At 40.0% G+C, this 17,285-nt stretch overlaps 2 protein-coding genes across 4 annotated transcripts in view; one reads left to right on the plus strand and one right to left on the minus strand.

The window, feature by feature from the left end:
- The first annotated feature begins 986 nt into the window (after positions 1-986).
- KLHDC2 (kelch domain containing 2) lies at positions 987-13,882 on the plus strand. 3 transcript variants are annotated; one of them, XM_083371374.1, is made up of 14 exons: positions 987-1,119; positions 2,777-2,949; positions 3,525-3,604; positions 5,269-5,386; positions 6,535-6,650; positions 7,517-7,598; positions 8,379-8,462; positions 9,517-9,597; positions 9,681-9,739; positions 10,499-10,608; positions 11,955-12,027; positions 12,604-12,691; positions 12,829-12,881; positions 13,363-13,864. In XM_083371374.1, exons 2-14 carry the CDS (start codon positions 2,797-2,799, stop codon positions 13,484-13,486), a joined length of 1,221 nt encoding a protein of 406 aa, XP_083227500.1. In that variant the 5' UTR covers positions 987-1,119; positions 2,777-2,796; the 3' UTR covers positions 13,487-13,864. The 3 variants fall into 3 exon arrangements, with proteins under 3 accessions (XP_083227500.1, XP_083227502.1, XP_083227501.1); XM_083371375.1 differs by lacking the exon at positions 987-1,119 and adding an exon at positions 1,990-2,196 and having other exon boundaries at positions 13,363-13,866; XM_083371376.1 differs by lacking the exons at positions 12,604-12,691; positions 12,829-12,881 and having other exon boundaries at positions 13,363-13,882.
- Positions 13,883-14,242: 360 nt separating this feature from the next.
- Positions 14,243-17,285, minus strand: part of NEMF (nuclear export mediator factor) — a 37,741-nt gene continuing 34,698 nt past the window's right edge. The window contains exons 30-33 of the mRNA XM_083371364.1: positions 16,460-16,566; positions 16,321-16,364; positions 15,463-15,542; positions 14,243-14,723 (exon numbers count right to left, since the gene is read on the minus strand). Coding sequence (XP_083227490.1) covers positions 14,646-14,723; positions 15,463-15,542; positions 16,321-16,364; positions 16,460-16,566 — 309 coding nt within the window. The 3' untranslated portion in view covers positions 14,243-14,645. The remainder of the gene's footprint in view (positions 14,724-15,462; positions 15,543-16,320; positions 16,365-16,459; positions 16,567-17,285) is intronic.

Below are 17,285 nucleotides of genomic sequence, written 5' to 3' on the forward strand. Positions count from 1 at the left end.
GGCTTAAGATACTGGAGGATCTGGACAGATTTGAACACGGCGCTACCTAACAAAATGAAATTCAATGGTGAAAAAAGTAAGGTTCTACATTTAGGCAAGAAAAACCAAATGTACAGGTATAGTATAGGGGGCACCTTGCTCAATAGTAGTAACTGTGAGAGGGATCTCGGAGTCCTAGTGGAAAATCACTTAAATATGAGCCAGCAGTGTGCTGCAGCTGCCAAAAAAGCCAATACATTGCTAGGCTGCATTAACAGAGGGATAGAATCAAGATCACGTGAAGTATTAATACCACTTTACAATGCCTTGGTAAGGCCACACTTGGAATACTGCATCCAGTTTTGGTCACCATGATGTAAAAAAGATGTTGAGACTCTGGAAAGAGTACAGAGAAGAGCAACAAAGATGATTAGGGGACTGGAGGCTAAAACATATAAGGAATGGTTGCTGGAATTGGTTATGTAGTTTAATGAAGAGAAGGACGAGGGGGGACACGATAGCAGTGTTCCAATATCTCAGGGGCTGCCACAAAGAAGAGGGATCCAAGCTATGGAAACTAATCAAGGAGAGAAGCAACCTAGAACTAAGGAGAAACTTTCTGACAGAACAATTAACCAGTGGAACAACCTGCCTCCAGAAGCTGTGAATACTCCAACACTGGAAGTTTTTAAGAAGAGACTGGACAGCCATTTGTCTGAAATGGTATCGGGTTTTCTGCCTGAGAAAGGGGTTGGACTAGATGACCTCCAAGGTCCCTTCCAACCCCGTTATTCTATTCTATTCTACCTGATACAGTTGCATCTTTCTACCTAATGTTGGGGACGCCCCCTTTATTCGCCAAATCACGTGAAAGATCTGGCTGGATTAACATGAGACATCTGTTCCCATTTCGTCCACCATGCTCTACCCGTTTAGCCTACATCACAGAAATCAGTAAAACTGACTCGTTTAAATTACCATGGATAAACTTCCCTACGACGTGAAGACCTCCAGGGAAGCAATTCCACGCCTGGCCTGAAGAGGGAGGAAAAACGCAAGGCGACCTCTCACCGGACAATGGGTGGGGCGGATGTCTGCTCTGCGTCGGCGAATGTTGACAGTCTGAAAGACCCGGCCACAGTAAGGCGGAGGGCTGGGGGAGGAATCTTTCCCCACTTCGGCTTAAATTGAGGGTTGGAAGGGGGGGGAGGGGAATCAGTGAGCCGATAAAGCGGTTGACGTTTAGCGGCGTCCCGCTTTTTAAAGCTCCCTCTGCAGCAGAATGAGGAGGCGGAGATACTATTCAGAGTAGGGAGGAAGAGGGGCGCCTTGGGGAACGGTCAGTGGCCCCTCCCCATTTTAAGAACAAGCCTAACGCGATCCTAAAAGATGAGTCCCATAAAGACAAACGTGTAAGGCAGGGGTCTTCAAACTTGGCCCTTTTATGACTTGTGGACTTCAACTCCCAGAATTCCTCAGCCAGCTTTGCTGGCTGAGGAATTCTGGGAGTTGAAGTCCACAAGTCATAAAAGGGCCAAGTTTGAAGACCCCTGGTGTAAGGGTTGTTCCTTCATTCTATGTTAGGGAGGAGGGTGTGGGAGGGGATCGGTTGGGCCGTGAAAATACACTATAGGAGAGCCCGTGTTTAAGCTCATGTCAACTTCGAGAGATTTCATGGCTGCTTGGCTGTGCTTCTGTATAATAATAATTAATAATAATAATAATAATAATAATAATAATAATAATAATAATAATATAAAGTTGGAAGGGACCTTGGAGGTCATCTAGTCCAACCCCCTGCTCAGGCAGGAAACCCTATACCATTTAAGGCAAATGGCTGTCCAGTCTCTTCTTAAAAACTTCCAGTTTTGGAGCATTCACCACTTCTGGAGGCAGGTTGTTTCACTGGTTAATTGTTCTAACTGTCAGGAAGTTTCTCCTTAGTTCTAGGTTGCTTCTCTCCTTGACTAGTTTCCATCCGTTGCTTCTTGTCCTGCTTTCAGGTGCTTTGGAGAATAGCTTGACTCCCTCTTCTTTGTGGTAGCCCCTGAGATATTGGAACACTTCTATCATGTCACCCCTCACCCTTCTCTTCATTAAACTACACATACCCAATTCCAGCAACCGTTCCCTATATGTTTTAGCCTCCAGCCCCCTCATCAACGCACTATAACAACCTTCAAGCCTTGAGGCTGACAGTGATGGTGGGAAGTTCAGGTTTGTTTCCTGACTTGAAAAGATAGTTGAAAACCAACGTTTGCTTTCCCATCACCCGCTTTCAATCTTTTTCTGGCCCAAGGTTGATTTTTCTATTGAAAGCATTCGTGACGGCCTGAGTTTATTAGCAAATGAGGGTTTTGGAGCATCTCTGATCTGGTTGTAAATATGTGATGCTGCCAAGCACCCAAATCACCATCCTACAATTGCAGGGATGCTGGGACAGTTATAAGTCATTTTTTTCAGCGCTGTCATAGCTTTCAGTGATCACTAAAAGAATGATTATTAAGCAAGTACTACCTTTAAACCTAAACTATAATAGGCTTCTGTCCTACTGATGTAAAAAAAATGGTTTCTCAAGATAATCTCTACCAACCCTAGGAAATCTGAAAGTTATTACATATTAAAAAAGCAGCTGAAAGTTAGTTTTCTGTGACTGCTGAAAGCATTTTTCAATCTATAATGTCTTATCTTAGCATGGATGGAGGAAATAGCTTTGAGGAGTTTTTTTCTGCTATCTTTTGGTTAAGCAAACTTCAAATTGCCACAATCCATTCCTCCTTTTTGTCTAATTTTGAAGGATAATATCCCATTATCAGTATGGCAGATGACAATGAAGAATTGCCAGCAGAGGAAGATCTACCGGTATCAGAGGAAAATTTAGAACAGCTGAACATGGGGAGCCCACCTGAGCGGAGTGGTCATGTGGCTGTTACTGATGGAAAATGCATGTTAATTTGGGGCGGATATAAGGTGAGAGAAAAAGAGCTCTAGGCTTCTTATTGAATGCAACATTAGAAAAAAATGGAGGTGGAGTCATGTTTTCATGCCCAGAAGGGAAGTGTGATCATGCTTCATTGATAAAAGGTACAAGATATCCTAGGTGGATTTTGGTAATGTGCAAATTGGTGCAGTCCCTGTGGCATGCTGATGTAGAAATACATTTCAAATGTATTTATTTTTAAACTCAATTTTAAATTGCTTCAGTCTTCTAAACTAAGAGGCATCCAACCATTTTGTGCCATTTGCATTTGATAAGCATTCCCTTCATCATTTCACTGAAGTTTGTCTTGGCTAAATTGTTATAAACTATATTTTGATCTGTTGAGATTAAAATAAAAAGGCAGGTATAAATTATTTGAGGGAATAGGATTGGCATTTCACAAAGAGGCATTGCTACCTTTGGGCCCGGGAATGGTATGCTTCTCAATATATATTCAAGGGAGATGGATAGTAATCTCTGTGCTGTAGCATAAAAAGTCTGGGATGCTTCTCCATTGCTATATTTTATTAAGCAAAAATGTCTTCTTTCTTCCTTCCTAATTCAGAATGCTCAAGTGAGGGGCATTTATGACTTCTATCTGCCCAGAGATGAAATCTGGATCTATAACATGGAAACTGAACGATGGTAAGGCACTTGAATGACTTCCATGGATATCCTTCACCCCTTCTGTTAGAGGATGGAAATGTGTAGACAATTTTTTTTGTCATGTCTAGCAGCATGCAATTACTGATTTTTAGAAGCAGTCAGACAAAGGTTTTACAAGACTCATGACAGTTGCTGTTCGAGCTAGCTCTGGGTAGGAACTGCAGGGATTCAGTTGCAAAATGGGTGTGAGAAAGGAAGGATATCCACAGCAAAGGCCAGGGAAAAATAGAAGCTTTGCTGCTGGAAACCTACTTGAAACAATAACAGATTTTTTCTTTCATTGTTTCAATTCAATTTTATACATAAAGTCTTTAATTTAAAAAATACAGGTAGTCCTCGACTTACAATTGAGTCCAAAATTTCTGTTGCTAAGCAAGACAGCTGTTAAGTGAATTTTGCCTCATTTTATGACCTTTCTTGTCACAACTGTAAGTGATTCACTGCAGTTCTTGCTAACAAAGTTGTTAAGTGAAACTGGTTTCCCCATTGACTTTGCTTGTCAGAAGGTGGCAGAAGCTTCAGTTTAGAAGGACACTGCAACCGTCATAAATGTGAGTCAGTTTCCAAGCATCTGAATTTTGATCATGGGACCACAGGGATGCTGCAACTGTTGTAAGTGTGAAAAATGGTCATAAGTCACTTTTTCCAGTGCCATTGTAACTTAGGACACTCACTAAATGAACTGTTATAAGTCGAGGACTACCTGTATCTCCTCCCATTGCTTATCGAGTTTAATGTTTTATCAAAAAAGATTTTTTGAGGGTTTCCTTTCAGATTCCTTAGTGGGGAGTGGGCACGCAGGCATGTGCATGCACACACACACACAGACACGCCAGCATGAAACCCAAGAGCAACACCTGCAGTCAGTCAGCTGCAACTGAAAGCATGTTTAAGTACAGCTTCGAACTGATTTATACTACTGTAGCAAGGAAGGAGCTGCACATGCTCTCTGGGGAGAGTATTCCATCCAGCCTGGATTTTATAGGAGAAGGGCTGCCGTCTCAGCCAGAGTCTGCAGATTCAAGAGGGAGGGGATCTTTCACCAGACCCTTGCTCAGTGAAGAAACCAGATGGGCAGATTCAGTTCTCCCAAGGTTATTGCCTGATGGATTTGCTTAAGGCCCTTTGTGGCTTGATCGCAAGGGACCCAAGGACTCCTTCAGCACACTTTTTTTAGCCAGGTGTGCTTGCTATACAAAGAGGTCTGTGGCAGAGAGCATCTTTATAGTGCCATAGCTGTGGAATTCACTTCTCCAGGAAGTTTGCTTGGAACCTAGCTTTTAATATTAGAAATACTTTTCCCCCCGAGTGTTTTAAGTCTGTTTAAAACCAACCTAATTATACTTTGCTTATGCTGTATTTATTCTACATCTGTTGCATTCGAATTTTAAAATAATGTGATTTCTGTTCAAATGGCATCCTGAAAAATAACCTTGTTCCCGAGGCACCCATAGCAAAAAAAAAAATTAGCTGTGGCAAAGGGCCTGCATTTTGGCGCTGCTGGGGAAGACTAGCTTCTAATCAGTATATGCTGAATAAGCAGTGTATCAAATTGACTGCCAATGTTGTGAAAGACAGCTAAGCATTGAAGATACAAGTTTTCTTGTCTGATTCAAGCTCTCCTTTTGCCCCTGCCATCTTAGGACAAAACACAGAACCACAGGAGATGTGCCTCCATCTATGTCAGGAAGCTGTGCTGTCTGCATGGACAGGGTTTTGTATCTGTTTGGAGGGCACCATGATTGTGGCAACACAAATAAGGTCAGTGACTGGGAATGTCCCAAACTCTGATCCATTTGGGGATTTTCTATTTTTCTTCTTAATTTGCAAGATGGGTGACCATAGAAATCAGTTAAATACATAGATTGTTGATATGCTTCCTACTCCGCGTGTGGACTCTAGGGAGTTACGTTCATAAACACACAATAATCAATAATCAGTTATAAACATAGTTCTCAGAAGCGCTGGGGCCTGCTGTCTTCATAGTTAAAAATTTTCCATTCCAAAGAGCTCAATTCTCACTTCTCTGAACGTTAATAGGGTGGGAGCTATCTTGACCTCCCTAAGAAGCAAGCTACTCCAGAGTCGGGGTTTTGCCACCAAGGAGACTGTCCTTCTGAGCCCCACTCCATTAACCTTTCATGGTGGGAGCCTACAAAGGTCCCTCCCATTAGCATGTATTAGATGAGCAGATTGCACCTGGACTAGGTAGTTTCAAAGACATCGCAAACCCAAGCCATAAAGGCTTTAGAAATGGGGAATTTGCTGCTCCACTGTGACAATAAATCTCTGTTGAAAGAAGCAAAAAAGGCTGTGAATAAGAGTGTGTTGTGTCCATTTTAATATGTGGAAGAGAGAGAGAGATGGATGTGTCTGGAGAAATGTAAGCTGAATTCAATGAGCATGTAGAGAGTTGATGTGACAACTTAGTGATGTGTCTCACCCACTGAGACTGTCCCACCCCACCTGTGCCAGCAGAGGAGGCATGGTGCAGGCCCCATCCATTAAGGAATTATGGCTGGTGCAGTCCAGGAGAAAGGCATTCTTTGCTATGGCCCCTGCCCTTTGGAACATCTTGCCCACTCTGGTGAAGTTGGCTCCCATCATTCTGCCCTTCCACAGGAACCTGAAGATCTGGCTCTGCCAGATGACCTCCATGGGGAAACATCACATTGCTGAATTAAGAGGCAATCCCAATGCATCCTGTTCTCTCCCTCCCCATATTTTAACTGTATCTTGATTGGGATTTCTATTTATTTATTTGTTAGGTTTTTTATGTTTTAATGATGGAAGCCACCCAGAGTCATTTGCTGTGGCAAATAAATTCAATAAATAAATAAAATAATCCCAGAGAGATGAGACTTCCTTTGTGCCATGGAATTGCAAATCCAAAATCTGTTTCTTTGCAGTTCTATATGCTAAACTCCAGATCAAATGATGGAGTGTTGCAGTGGGTCAGAGTGGACTGCCAGGGTATTCCTCCATCATCAAAAGACAAGCTCGGAGTATGGGTTTATAGAAATAAGTAAGCAACTATAAACTATTCTAAGTATCCAATATTTTTCTTGGAATCAATTGTGTGATATATTCTGCTATTTATAGTAAAAAAAAATCAGAAAAATGAACTTTTATATTACAGGGCTGAAATTGATTTGCTTCATTTCCCCCTGTTCATTCTTTTGTTTTGATCATTTTATATATAACAATTTCTAAGTGGTGGCTTCAGGGTTGGGTTCTAATGCTCACATAAAAATAAAAATCAATACGACTTACCAATATTTGAGAATAATTTAAAATGTGGGAGTTATTAAGAAGAAACAATAATATAAAACAATACATTAATTGAAAATATCAGTGCAAATTGAAATCACCCGACATTGCATGAGGTTCATTTCACTTGGAGAATTAATCTAAACTGCTAAGAATTTCTGATATCCAAAAAGGCAACGTATAATTATATCCTGCCCAATTTCCGTTTTAGAAGCAGTTTATGAAAATTAAAAAGACTATTGTGATCTTGAACATCTTTTTTAAAATATGTAAAAAAATCTGAAGAACTGCATTTGAAATATCCTTCCCTAGCCTTGTATGTGTGTTGTACTGCAACTTCCATAAACCCCAGTAATAATACTTACAATTATAAACAGTAACTTATCAAACGAATTTGGTGAAGATAAAATCATTTAATCTCATGGCTGTTCATTTGGCTTCCCTTCCCTACTCCCTTTGTTTATTCACAAAGCATTGTGCAAGTCCTCTGTACAAAAAATGGTTCCTCTACCTGATTTAAATGCAAAATCTCTACTGAATATAAAGGATTATAAGTACAGGAATCTATCATGATAGTTTATGGTTGTGATTGATTTTTTTTCCTCATATCTTTTTGAACAGACTTATATTCTTTGGTGGCTATGGCTATTGTCCTGATGTGGAGCAGATTGGAACCTTTGAGTTTGATGAAACCTCTTTTTGGGTAATTGATTTTACTTTTCTGAGCTGGAATTCTTTTATGGAAAGTTGGAATTCAACCAAGACCCGGCCCAGATGTGCTTCTTTTTACCATCTTTGTGTTCATGAAATTATTTGGAAAGGATTAAACCTCAATAAATAAAAGCAGGCTTTGTTTGTAAGTCAGCTTGCTGCCTATGTCTTTAAGAAAAGGGGCCCATAAGGTTCTAACTGTAACAGGAAGGCCAAACGTATCCCCAAAGGATTTTGCACAGGAATTGTTTAGAATTTAATCTTTGCTAAAATGAAAGACTCGAAAGGCTTTGAGAAATTGCCGCCTGCATTGTTGCCTTCCTAGTCCTAACTTCAGTAAATAAGAAAAAATGGTCATCTAAGACTATAATTTATTCAAGAATTCTATCCATAAAAGCAAGTTCAGTTTTGTTTCATTTGGGGGAATTATCTTAATCTGTCTAGAACTGTTGATATGCAATGAGACAGTGTGTCCTTCCACTTCTTGTGAGAGACAGCTAAACGATGATTAAAAAGATCTGTGATTTTGAAAACCAAATTGCTACCATAGTAGGCCAAATGTTTGAAAACCCACAAAATTGCAAAAAAAGACAAAAATGTACTCCCATTCAATACTTTTCATTTAGCTTGTCCTCCTTTCTGCCCAGCTGGAAAAGTCAAGGAAAAGGAATGATTTAAAAATAATTGTAGCCGTGCCGCTTTAGCTAGAAATGTTGGAAATGTTTAGCTGTAGAAATGATTTTATAACTTTGCGTCTCTTTTTTGGCTCTAGAATTCAGGTCTTCCTAGAGGGTGGAATAATCACGTACATGTCCTAGATACGGAGACCTTTACTTGGAGCCAGCCTGTGACCACGGTAACCCTCAAATGAATTTCTCTGTGGCAGCTTAAAGCTGCCATTCCCCCAACGTGGATAAGCTGGGCTGTAATCTTTCTATTGGTGCATATTTAAAGTGCTCCAATAGTGAGGTAATTAACAATAGCAATCCTAGTTCAAAGTCTTACTTTTGCCTCTACTAGGTTTTTTCAGCAATGCTTTCTCAATCCTAGCCCCCACGCCACACCCCGGGTCTGGTTTTTTTGTTATTGTGTTGTTGTTAACTACAAAAAGAGTACAATCAGCTGTCTTATATCTCAGGGCTACTGCAGGGATAAGACTATGTTGTATGTGGAAGAGAGATTTTTCTTCTAGGGGGCTAGGAAACAAAGGGGAGACAGACACAAATTGGACCAGGAAACAGTACACTTCTACATACAGGTAGTTGTTGACTTACAACTATAATGGAGCTTCCCCATTACAATTTTAAGTCACAACAGTCATAAAACAGGTCATCCTGTTTTATGTGACTGTTCGAATTTGCAACCTTTTTTGCAGTGGTCGTTAAGGGAGTCACCATGGCCAATTAAGTTAATCCGCTGTTGTTAAGCAAACCCTTTGTTCGCTGTGGGGGCATTTTTGCCCCACACTGAAATAATCTTCAGTTTTCTGTAAAACGTCATAAATCGTCATCACATACCGCAGGACACTGCAAACGGTTATAAATATGGGTTGGTTGCTGAGTGTCCCAAATGCTGTCAGATTACCACAAGAGAGGGGGCAGCCATCAGAGCTTTAGAACCGGGTTGTAAGTACCTTTTGGGAGGTCCACCATAACTTTGAATGATGAGTAAGCAACCAGTCCCAAATCAAGGATTACCTGTAACTTCTCTAACCGAGCATTCTCCAGTTAGGGGTGAACTAAATCACCATTGGCCACTTTCAGGATGGATGGTAGAAGTTTTTGTTCCAGATACGTTGAGAGCATCAGATTGGAGAAAACTGATTCTAAAGAGCACATTTGAGACAACGGTGGTATATTCCATTTTCTCAATTGCCTTCAGAATAATATTTTCTGGTATTCTCCTCCCAGGGTAAATCTCCCTCACCCCGAGCAGCCCACGCTTGTGCTACGGTTGGAAACAGAGGATATGTCTTTGGAGGCAGATACCGAGTGAGTAGAAATGCAGAAGGGAGGTACAGTTTCCTCTCGGAGGACCCACTGCACTAAATCCATATCTCTCCCTCTCTTCTCAGGAGTCTAGGATGAATGATCTTTATTTTCTTAATCTGGAAACGTGGGAATGGCAAGAGATGTAAGTAGGTCTTCCCTTCCCTTCATGATTTTGCTTCTTTCCAACATGGAATGTTTAATTTCACAAAATTTATATCCTGCCCTTCTAGGTAATTTCTAACGTTTTGGCCATTTCTCACATTAGATTTTGGGGGATGAAACTTGCGACCTTTCCAGGGAAATATTTTCTGCACTATTTTCTTGAAAATGGTTCCAGGATCATATTTGCAGCATTGGACTTAGTATTAGAAGATCTCCTTTTCTCATGGTGCTTGGAAAATGTAGCGCAAGTCACTAAAGGTGATTCTTTGCATGTGGATCACAGCATACAGACTTTTCTTCAAAAACCAAACTACATGGTTCACCAGAAATCTCTTTGGGTCTCAAGAATTTCCACAATCTAAGGTGTTCCTCACCTTTATCTCGACAGATTTCTCTCTCTCTCTCAATCTATGGATCTCTACAAAGTTCTTCATTTTTATCTACCGCTTGTAAAGAGTTTACAATTTTGTCTACAGAGGTTCTCTGTCATCCAGATCATGATTGTCCCAAAGTTTTTCTTTTTTTAAGGCAACTGGATTTTCTGATTTTTCTTTTAAGACATTTTGTTAGAACTGAAGAAGCTTCCTGGATAAGAAGTAAAATGTCTTAAAGAAAAATCAGAAAGTCCAATTGCCCTTCAAAAGCACCTTTGAGACAGTTTACAATTTTACACCCAGGGTAGACATTTCTGCCCGTGAGCCTTGGTTTTCTTAATTGGTGTGTTCTTCCCCCCTCATAGAGTTGTGCAGGGCACTTGCCCTGTTGGACGATCTTGGCATTCTTTAACTACCATTTCCTCAGATCATCTCTTCCTCTTTGGTGGCTTCACAACAGACAAGCAGCCACTCAGTAAGTAAATTTTGGAAGCGTAGTTTCTGAGATTATTGGTTTTCTGGGGAAGAATCCTTAATCCTGTGCCCTGGATTTATTTTTGCTTCCATCTGATAATTTCATAAGCCCCTTTAAATTAGTGGTAGTACAATCCAACAAATGTGTGTAGAATGTTTGTTCGTCGCCATTTCCCACTTATTTATTTATATTTTTATTCCATTTATATCCCGCCTTTCTCCGAAGACTCAGGGCGGCTTACAAGCTTAGCAGTAGCCTTCATTCTATGTATATGCCTGCTTATTAGGGCTTTCCCCCCCCCAAGCGGCATTATTACAAAGTCAGCTTATTGCCCCCAACAATCTGGGTCCTCATTTTACCTACCTCGGAAGGATGGAAGGCTGAGTCAACCTTGAGCCTGGTGGGATGCGAACCTGCACTAATTGCAGGCAGCTGGTGTTACTTAAGGAGGCATTAGCCCACTGCTCCACCAAGGCTCCATTTCACAGAGTTAACTTTTGTTTATACAGGTAGTCCTCAATTTGCAACTGCAACTGAGCCCAAAACTTATGTTGCTAAGGGAGACCTTTGTTAAGTGGATTTTTCCCTATTTTACGGCTTTTCTCGCCATTGTTGTTAAAGTGAATCATTGCAGTTGTTAAGCTAGTAACCTGGCTGTTAAGTGAATCTGGCTTCCCCATTGACTTTGCTTGTCAGAATGTTGCAAAAAAAAAAAAAAGATCACATGAGCCCTTAGCACTGCAACCGTCATAAATATGAGCCAGTTGCCAAGCATCCAAATTTTGATCATGTGACCACGGGGATGCTGCAACGGTTGTAAGCATGAAGTCACTTTCTTTAATGCCGTTGTAACTTTAAACAGTCACTAAACAAACTATTGTAAATCAAGGACCACCTATATTTTATAATGCTAAGAAGGGCATAACAGGCTCTAGTCGTGTAATAGATGTTTGGTATGAATCTTGGCATCTTGTTGGGTATCATTCTATTTTTCTCCAATTACATTGATTACAGTACATTTATAAAATAGGGCCTGGAAATAGCTGTACCATTTCATGGTAATTTCTTTGCCAAGGAGGATTCCAAATTCTTTAAGAAATAAAATTAATGAGGTTTTTTTTAAATGTACCATAAAGAATATAGTTCTATGGGATATCTGTAGTTGGCCTTCAAATATGTAGCCCTTGAGCCCTGTGCTAGCCGGGATACGGTAGGTCTTTCCCTGAGAGCCCAGAGCCTCAGGTGATGCTTCTAAATTTGTACTTTGGACCATGTTGTGACCAACCTAGTTCTTTTGGGCAGCACTGAAAAGACGCCTTCTCATTTAAAGTCTCCTTGCATTGCAGGTGATGCCTGGATCTATTGCATCAGTAAAAATGAATGGATACAGTTTGAACACAACTATTTAGAGAAACCCCGGTAAGACAGCAGCGCAAGAACTGTACTGCATTTCTACATCTACATTTCTACATATCTTAAAGTTGGCAAGTTTGAAAAACACTGCAATATATTAACCATCAGGGGGGAAAAAAGTTTTGTTGGTTTAATCTCTCTTTTATTTTTGCCGCCCTGAGCAGTATCTTTTACTGGACAACTGGGAAGAGAATGATTGAGAATATTAAGCTTTTCCCCCCATTTCTGTTTTCAAACTCCGTACTACTGTCAAATGCAAGAAAAATTTAAAAAAGGAATATTGTGAAGCTGTTATGGCATGCTGCTGCAAAAATATCAAATTTTGTATTTCTTGGTTTTATCACCTGAGAGTGGAATGTAAGAAACTATAGAAAAATGGAATCGAATACAGTAAATTCCAGTTGCTGTCATTGTACACTTGTTGTTGTTGTTGATATACTTCTCCCCATACTTAGCTTGGAGTTTGTAACTGAAGCTGTAGTTAACTGCTGTGATTTGTGAATAGTCTCAAACACCCCTGTGCCCTTGACTTCTTTACGTTTGTCCTGTTGCGTTCTCAGTGTGCAACTGTTCTGTTTACAGACTCTGGCACACCGCCTGTGCAAGTGATGAGGGAGAAGTGATCATCTTTGGGGGCTGTGCCAGCAATTTACTTGCCCATCACAAAGCAGTAAGTTCTCTTTTCAGGCCTAGGTGGCTTCTTCAGTTCGCTGGCTTTGACTGTGTGTAGGGATCTCTGTTCTCTTTATTGTAGCTTGAGTTTCTCAAGCATGAAATTTCATGATTGCTTTGTTTGTTTGTTTTCAGGCACATAGTAATGAGATACTTGTGTTCTCTCTTCAACCCAAATCCCTGGCAAGGTATTTTTCATGCACTTTAAGCTGCTCTTTCCGTTGATGACTATGCAAAATGAGAATTTGGGGATATAAATCTGGCGTGATGAGAACAATAATAAATGTTCTATTTGTTTGGGTAGGAAGGTAACAGATCTCTTGAGAAAAAGTCTAGCCTAGGCCAGTTTCCTCAAACTTGTGTCTTCTACAAGTGCATGAAGCAAGACCATTGAGTATCGTTCCAATTTTAGTATATGTGCTGCCGAAGCGAGCACAAGACCATTGAGTAGATATTGTATTTTTCTATTCAGCCTAAGATTAGTTGTGTCTGCTGCCTCAAAAAACCTTTAGTGTTCATCAAATACAACAAAATACAATAGAAATGGATAGTTGTCCATCATGTTTTTGATCACACCTGGCCCTATATCTGTATGCCATTGAGTAGGAACAGGGGGAAAAAAACAGTGGTCTAAAATTTTAAGTTTCTTTTTCATCTTCTCCCCTCCAGATTGTGCCTAGAGGCTGTTATGTGCTTTAAAGAGACCCTGGCCAGTTCCTGGCACTGCCTTCCCAAGCACCTGCTCCACAGACTCAACCAGCACTTTGGTAGTAACAACACATCTGGATCATAGGGAGAACCTTCACTGGTTATGCTCTATATAGATGGCCCTTCTATAAAAAGATGTAATAATTTTACCATCCCTGAATGACAAAATGAAATTTGTATAAAATGTTCCTGTGTTGTAATTAGTGACTACATTGTTTTGATGTCTTTTGATTGCATGTGAATAGCTTAGAAAGAGAACCTATTTTTGTGTAAGATTTGGTTGCAATAAATGTATTATTTAATGCAATTGTGGAGAGGCTCACTATTTCTCCTACACTGGTGCTGGACCAGAAGCCCTGTGTAAGATCGCATTTCATGCCATAAAGCAGAAGCTCGTATTTATTAAATCTAGGGTCAGGGATCTGCAACACGGCATTGCCTTACATGCAAAATTAAGTTTGCCCCACAATTGATTCTTTCTATTATTCCTGATTTCTGAGAAAGGGTAAATATATCATTTTGGTATCCAGTGCCTCCAATACCAAGAAGCATATTCTGGAATGGGACATGCGGAGAATGGTGGTTAAAGTTTCTAATCACAATGGAAAGTATGGAACCTAAGCCAATAATTAATTCTTTCCTTTTAAACCTGTATCAAATGCATCATCCTGTTTCATGCCAAATTTTTTAAATTATCCGGACCATCTTCTAATAGGGGGGTCCCCGACCTTTGGTCCGCAGACCTGTGCTGCGACGATGCGAATGAAGCCCCAGCCATGCACATGCAGGCAGCGTGTGAAACCGTGCCCCCCTGGTCCGTAGAAAAATTGCTGTCTCCAAAACCAGTCCCCAGCAGCCAAAAGGCCATCTTTATTAAAGATGATCATCTAAAGACAATATAGCAAAAGAAGATGCAGTGAAAAAAAATCAGTTGTATGTTGTAGTAAACGAGTACAAATATAAAATCTGACACGGAGCCCAATTGGTCACAAAAATCAAGGGTTGTACGAGGCTTGATCATAAGCACTTTCCAATATAAACCCATTTTCTAGGAAGAAGCTGAAGTTACTTTAAGACACGGGAGGGAGGAAAAGCACAGCAATTAAGGAATTGTAATCGTTTGATCAGTAGTGGATTTTATTAACAAAACAGGAAGGTGCTCCAGTGATGATGTATCTATCGCTCCTGTAAATTGGGCAACACAATCCAAAGGTGCAAGCTTGTGAAGTTGTATGTAGTTCGTATCATTTCTTTTTCAAATGTTGGAGATTAGGAGCTGACACCTTCACTTTGCCTGGAATATTTCTGGATAGGTCAGTATCCTATGCAAAAAAAATAAATCACATGTCCATCTTGATTAGCTATATCCTTACAGTACTGTTAGTCATCTTTCTACCAATAGGAAAGCCAGGTGCTAAAACAAGCAGCAAATACCAGGTAAACTTTTTTTATAGTTGACAAAATTCTTTTTAAGGAACTTAAAACTGTAGGCCCATTGACCTACGAAACTCTTCTTAATCTGGAAGGATACTGTAGATTTCCTAATCCATAAAGAGGAATATTTAAATATAGCTCTACTGTTGATCTCAAATGAAGAGCTTCGGAGTGCTCCTAGTAGAACATGAGATCTGGTTAATTTTCTAAGACAGGTAGGATCTCTTCCTTATCACTAATCCCAATTGTAGTTTTCAAAAACAACCTTATATAACTGGAAAATCGTTTTTTCCCCCATGAAGACACTTCTCAGCTGAAACTGTATTCTCAGGAGGGATGGGCTAGTTTTACCAGCCTGCCAATCACCCGCACCCCCAATGTTTTCGCCAAAATATTATTTATTAGCTTGAGGTCTAAATTTGTGTCACCGGACTTCAGAGTTACCACTTTGCAATTCATCCCCTATTTTTCAACTTTAAAAAGACAACATTCTATGTATTACAGTTTCACATGGAGTTTACAACTGATTTTTCTTTATTGTTTCCACAACACTTGCTTTAAAAGCAAGTATTGCCTGCTCACGCAAGACCATAGATTAGCACCATCCCTGCAAAAGCAGTTTTTTACCTTCACACTGCGGAAGAGATCCTTCTCCCTCGTAGTTGATTCCTTGGACTGCATGAAATTATGCAAAGCAGTCTTTGCAGCTGTTATGACACAAAACAACATAAGGCAGATAAAATATAAGCAGTTTATCTGTTTTGGGGAACTCTTGCAAACATCCCCATAGGTTTTCTATACCCTCTCAGCTCAGAAGATGGCTATCAGATGCATCTTGAGGGAAAGCAGTTTTCATGTTTTTAAATTATTTTAATGTTTAAATGGCAAACGGGGTGAGTAGAAAGACAGAACATTGTACATATGCATATAAATAAAACAGAATTTAAGAGATGTTGCCAACAGGATAATTAGAACAGGAGAGAAAATGTGTAAAAGCAAATTATTAATGAACAAGCTAAAATAACATTTTCTCATCAACACTTCAACGACCGTTGGGTCATTATTTCAAAGATACTTCCTTACCAAATTCCTCAATGCTTTCATGGCAAAGTTTGTAAAGTACTTAAAAAGTTCTTAAATTTCAGAAAGATTCAGAGATGTATCTGCCTTGAAAGTAAGTAACCCATCTTGAACTGTATATGGCACAGTCTAACATCAGAAGTTGAAAGCAGGAAATGTTTTACGACATTTTGTATTATGTCGTAAAATACTTTATGATGATTTATAAAAATTGTCAAATTTCAACTTCATGGGAGCCACGGGTTGCAGATTTTCGACACAATGCACAAGGCAGCCCATTTGAGGGTACCTTGGGGCCCTACAAACACTTGTTTGACCCATTAAACGTTATGAGAGAATGACAGTTTTAAGACTATGCAGATAGGACAAATGGCTGAAAACAATGCAATCAGGAATATATATTACCTTTCCCTTTCTTTTGAGTGCCTGGTGTTAGCTTGACTTTATATCTTAAAAAAAGAAGAAATACAAGTACAATGTTTTAATAGGAAGGTAACTTTCTCTGGGCAGATATAACTATGCCAATATAGTTGGTGACACTCACTTGTAACCGGCCATGGCAGTGTAAGGTGCACAGACTGGAACAGCAAAGAGGAGGATGTCTTCCTGGTGAGGCTGCCCAGTCAGAGAATCAAACAGAGCCACGCCTTCCTGGATACAGCAAAGGATGAGAATGGTGAAATAATACAAAGGGAGAATGGAGACCGCCCATGGATGTTCAGCTGCTCTCATTGTAACAGGGCGTGCTTATTTTGCAAAGAGGTTTTATTGTCCATCAGTTTTGTAACTGACTGGACTGCAAAGCAGTTATAATGGGGGATTCGTGTCTTTTTGTACTAATTTATCTCACAAACCCAGAAATCCAAACATTAAAGATGGCAGGAGTGAAATTAGACTTCCCTCACACATTCAAACATTTCCATTTTTATCAGCGTCAGATGATGCTCCGCAATATTTTTTTGCTAATTCATTTAGTTTTTCTTTAAAGAAATAAGAAGAAGGATGAGGATGAGAAAAAGCAGCATCAGCACTTCCTGACTCTGACATCTTTCGCAAAGATGTGCTTGAAGGCACCTGCGCAAGGGCAGTTAGAACTGCAGAAGTCAGAGGGAATGGGATGGAAGATTTCTTGAGGCTGAGGCCAAACCTTCCTTGCCCTGAAAGTCACATTGAGTTTCTCCATTACTGGTATAGCATTAAAGAAAGACTTTGTAATGATGTCAAAATAGACATTCCACCACCAGCCCCTTTCTACTTGAGATGAGTCATTTTTAATTGATCACAGAACATAGATACATTCAGCAGAGAACTGAATACAACTCTGTTCCAATATCTCAGGGGCTGCCACAAAGAAGAGGGAGTCAAGCTAT

Source organism: Vipera ursinii (genome assembly GCF_947247035.1).
Source record: "Vipera ursinii genome assembly, chromosome: 1".
In the NCBI taxonomy this organism is placed as follows: Eukaryota; Metazoa; Chordata; class Lepidosauria; order Squamata; family Viperidae; genus Vipera; species Vipera ursinii.

What these genes read in the sequence shown, in the direction of transcription:
- KLHDC2 (XM_083371374.1), top strand. Translation starts at nt 2,797, where the DNA reads ATGGCAGATGACAATGAAGAATTGCCAGCAGAGGAAGATCTACCGGTA. An exon ending in ACGTGGGAATGGCAAGAGAT is followed by an intron (nt 9,740 to 10,498) that starts GTAAGTAGGTCT and finishes CCCCCCTCATAG; the next exon opens with AGTTGTGCAGGGCACTTGCC. An exon ending in TACTTGCCCATCACAAAGCA is followed by an intron (nt 12,692 to 12,828) that starts GTAAGTTCTCTT and finishes GTTTGTTTTCAG; the next exon opens with GCACATAGTAATGAGATACT.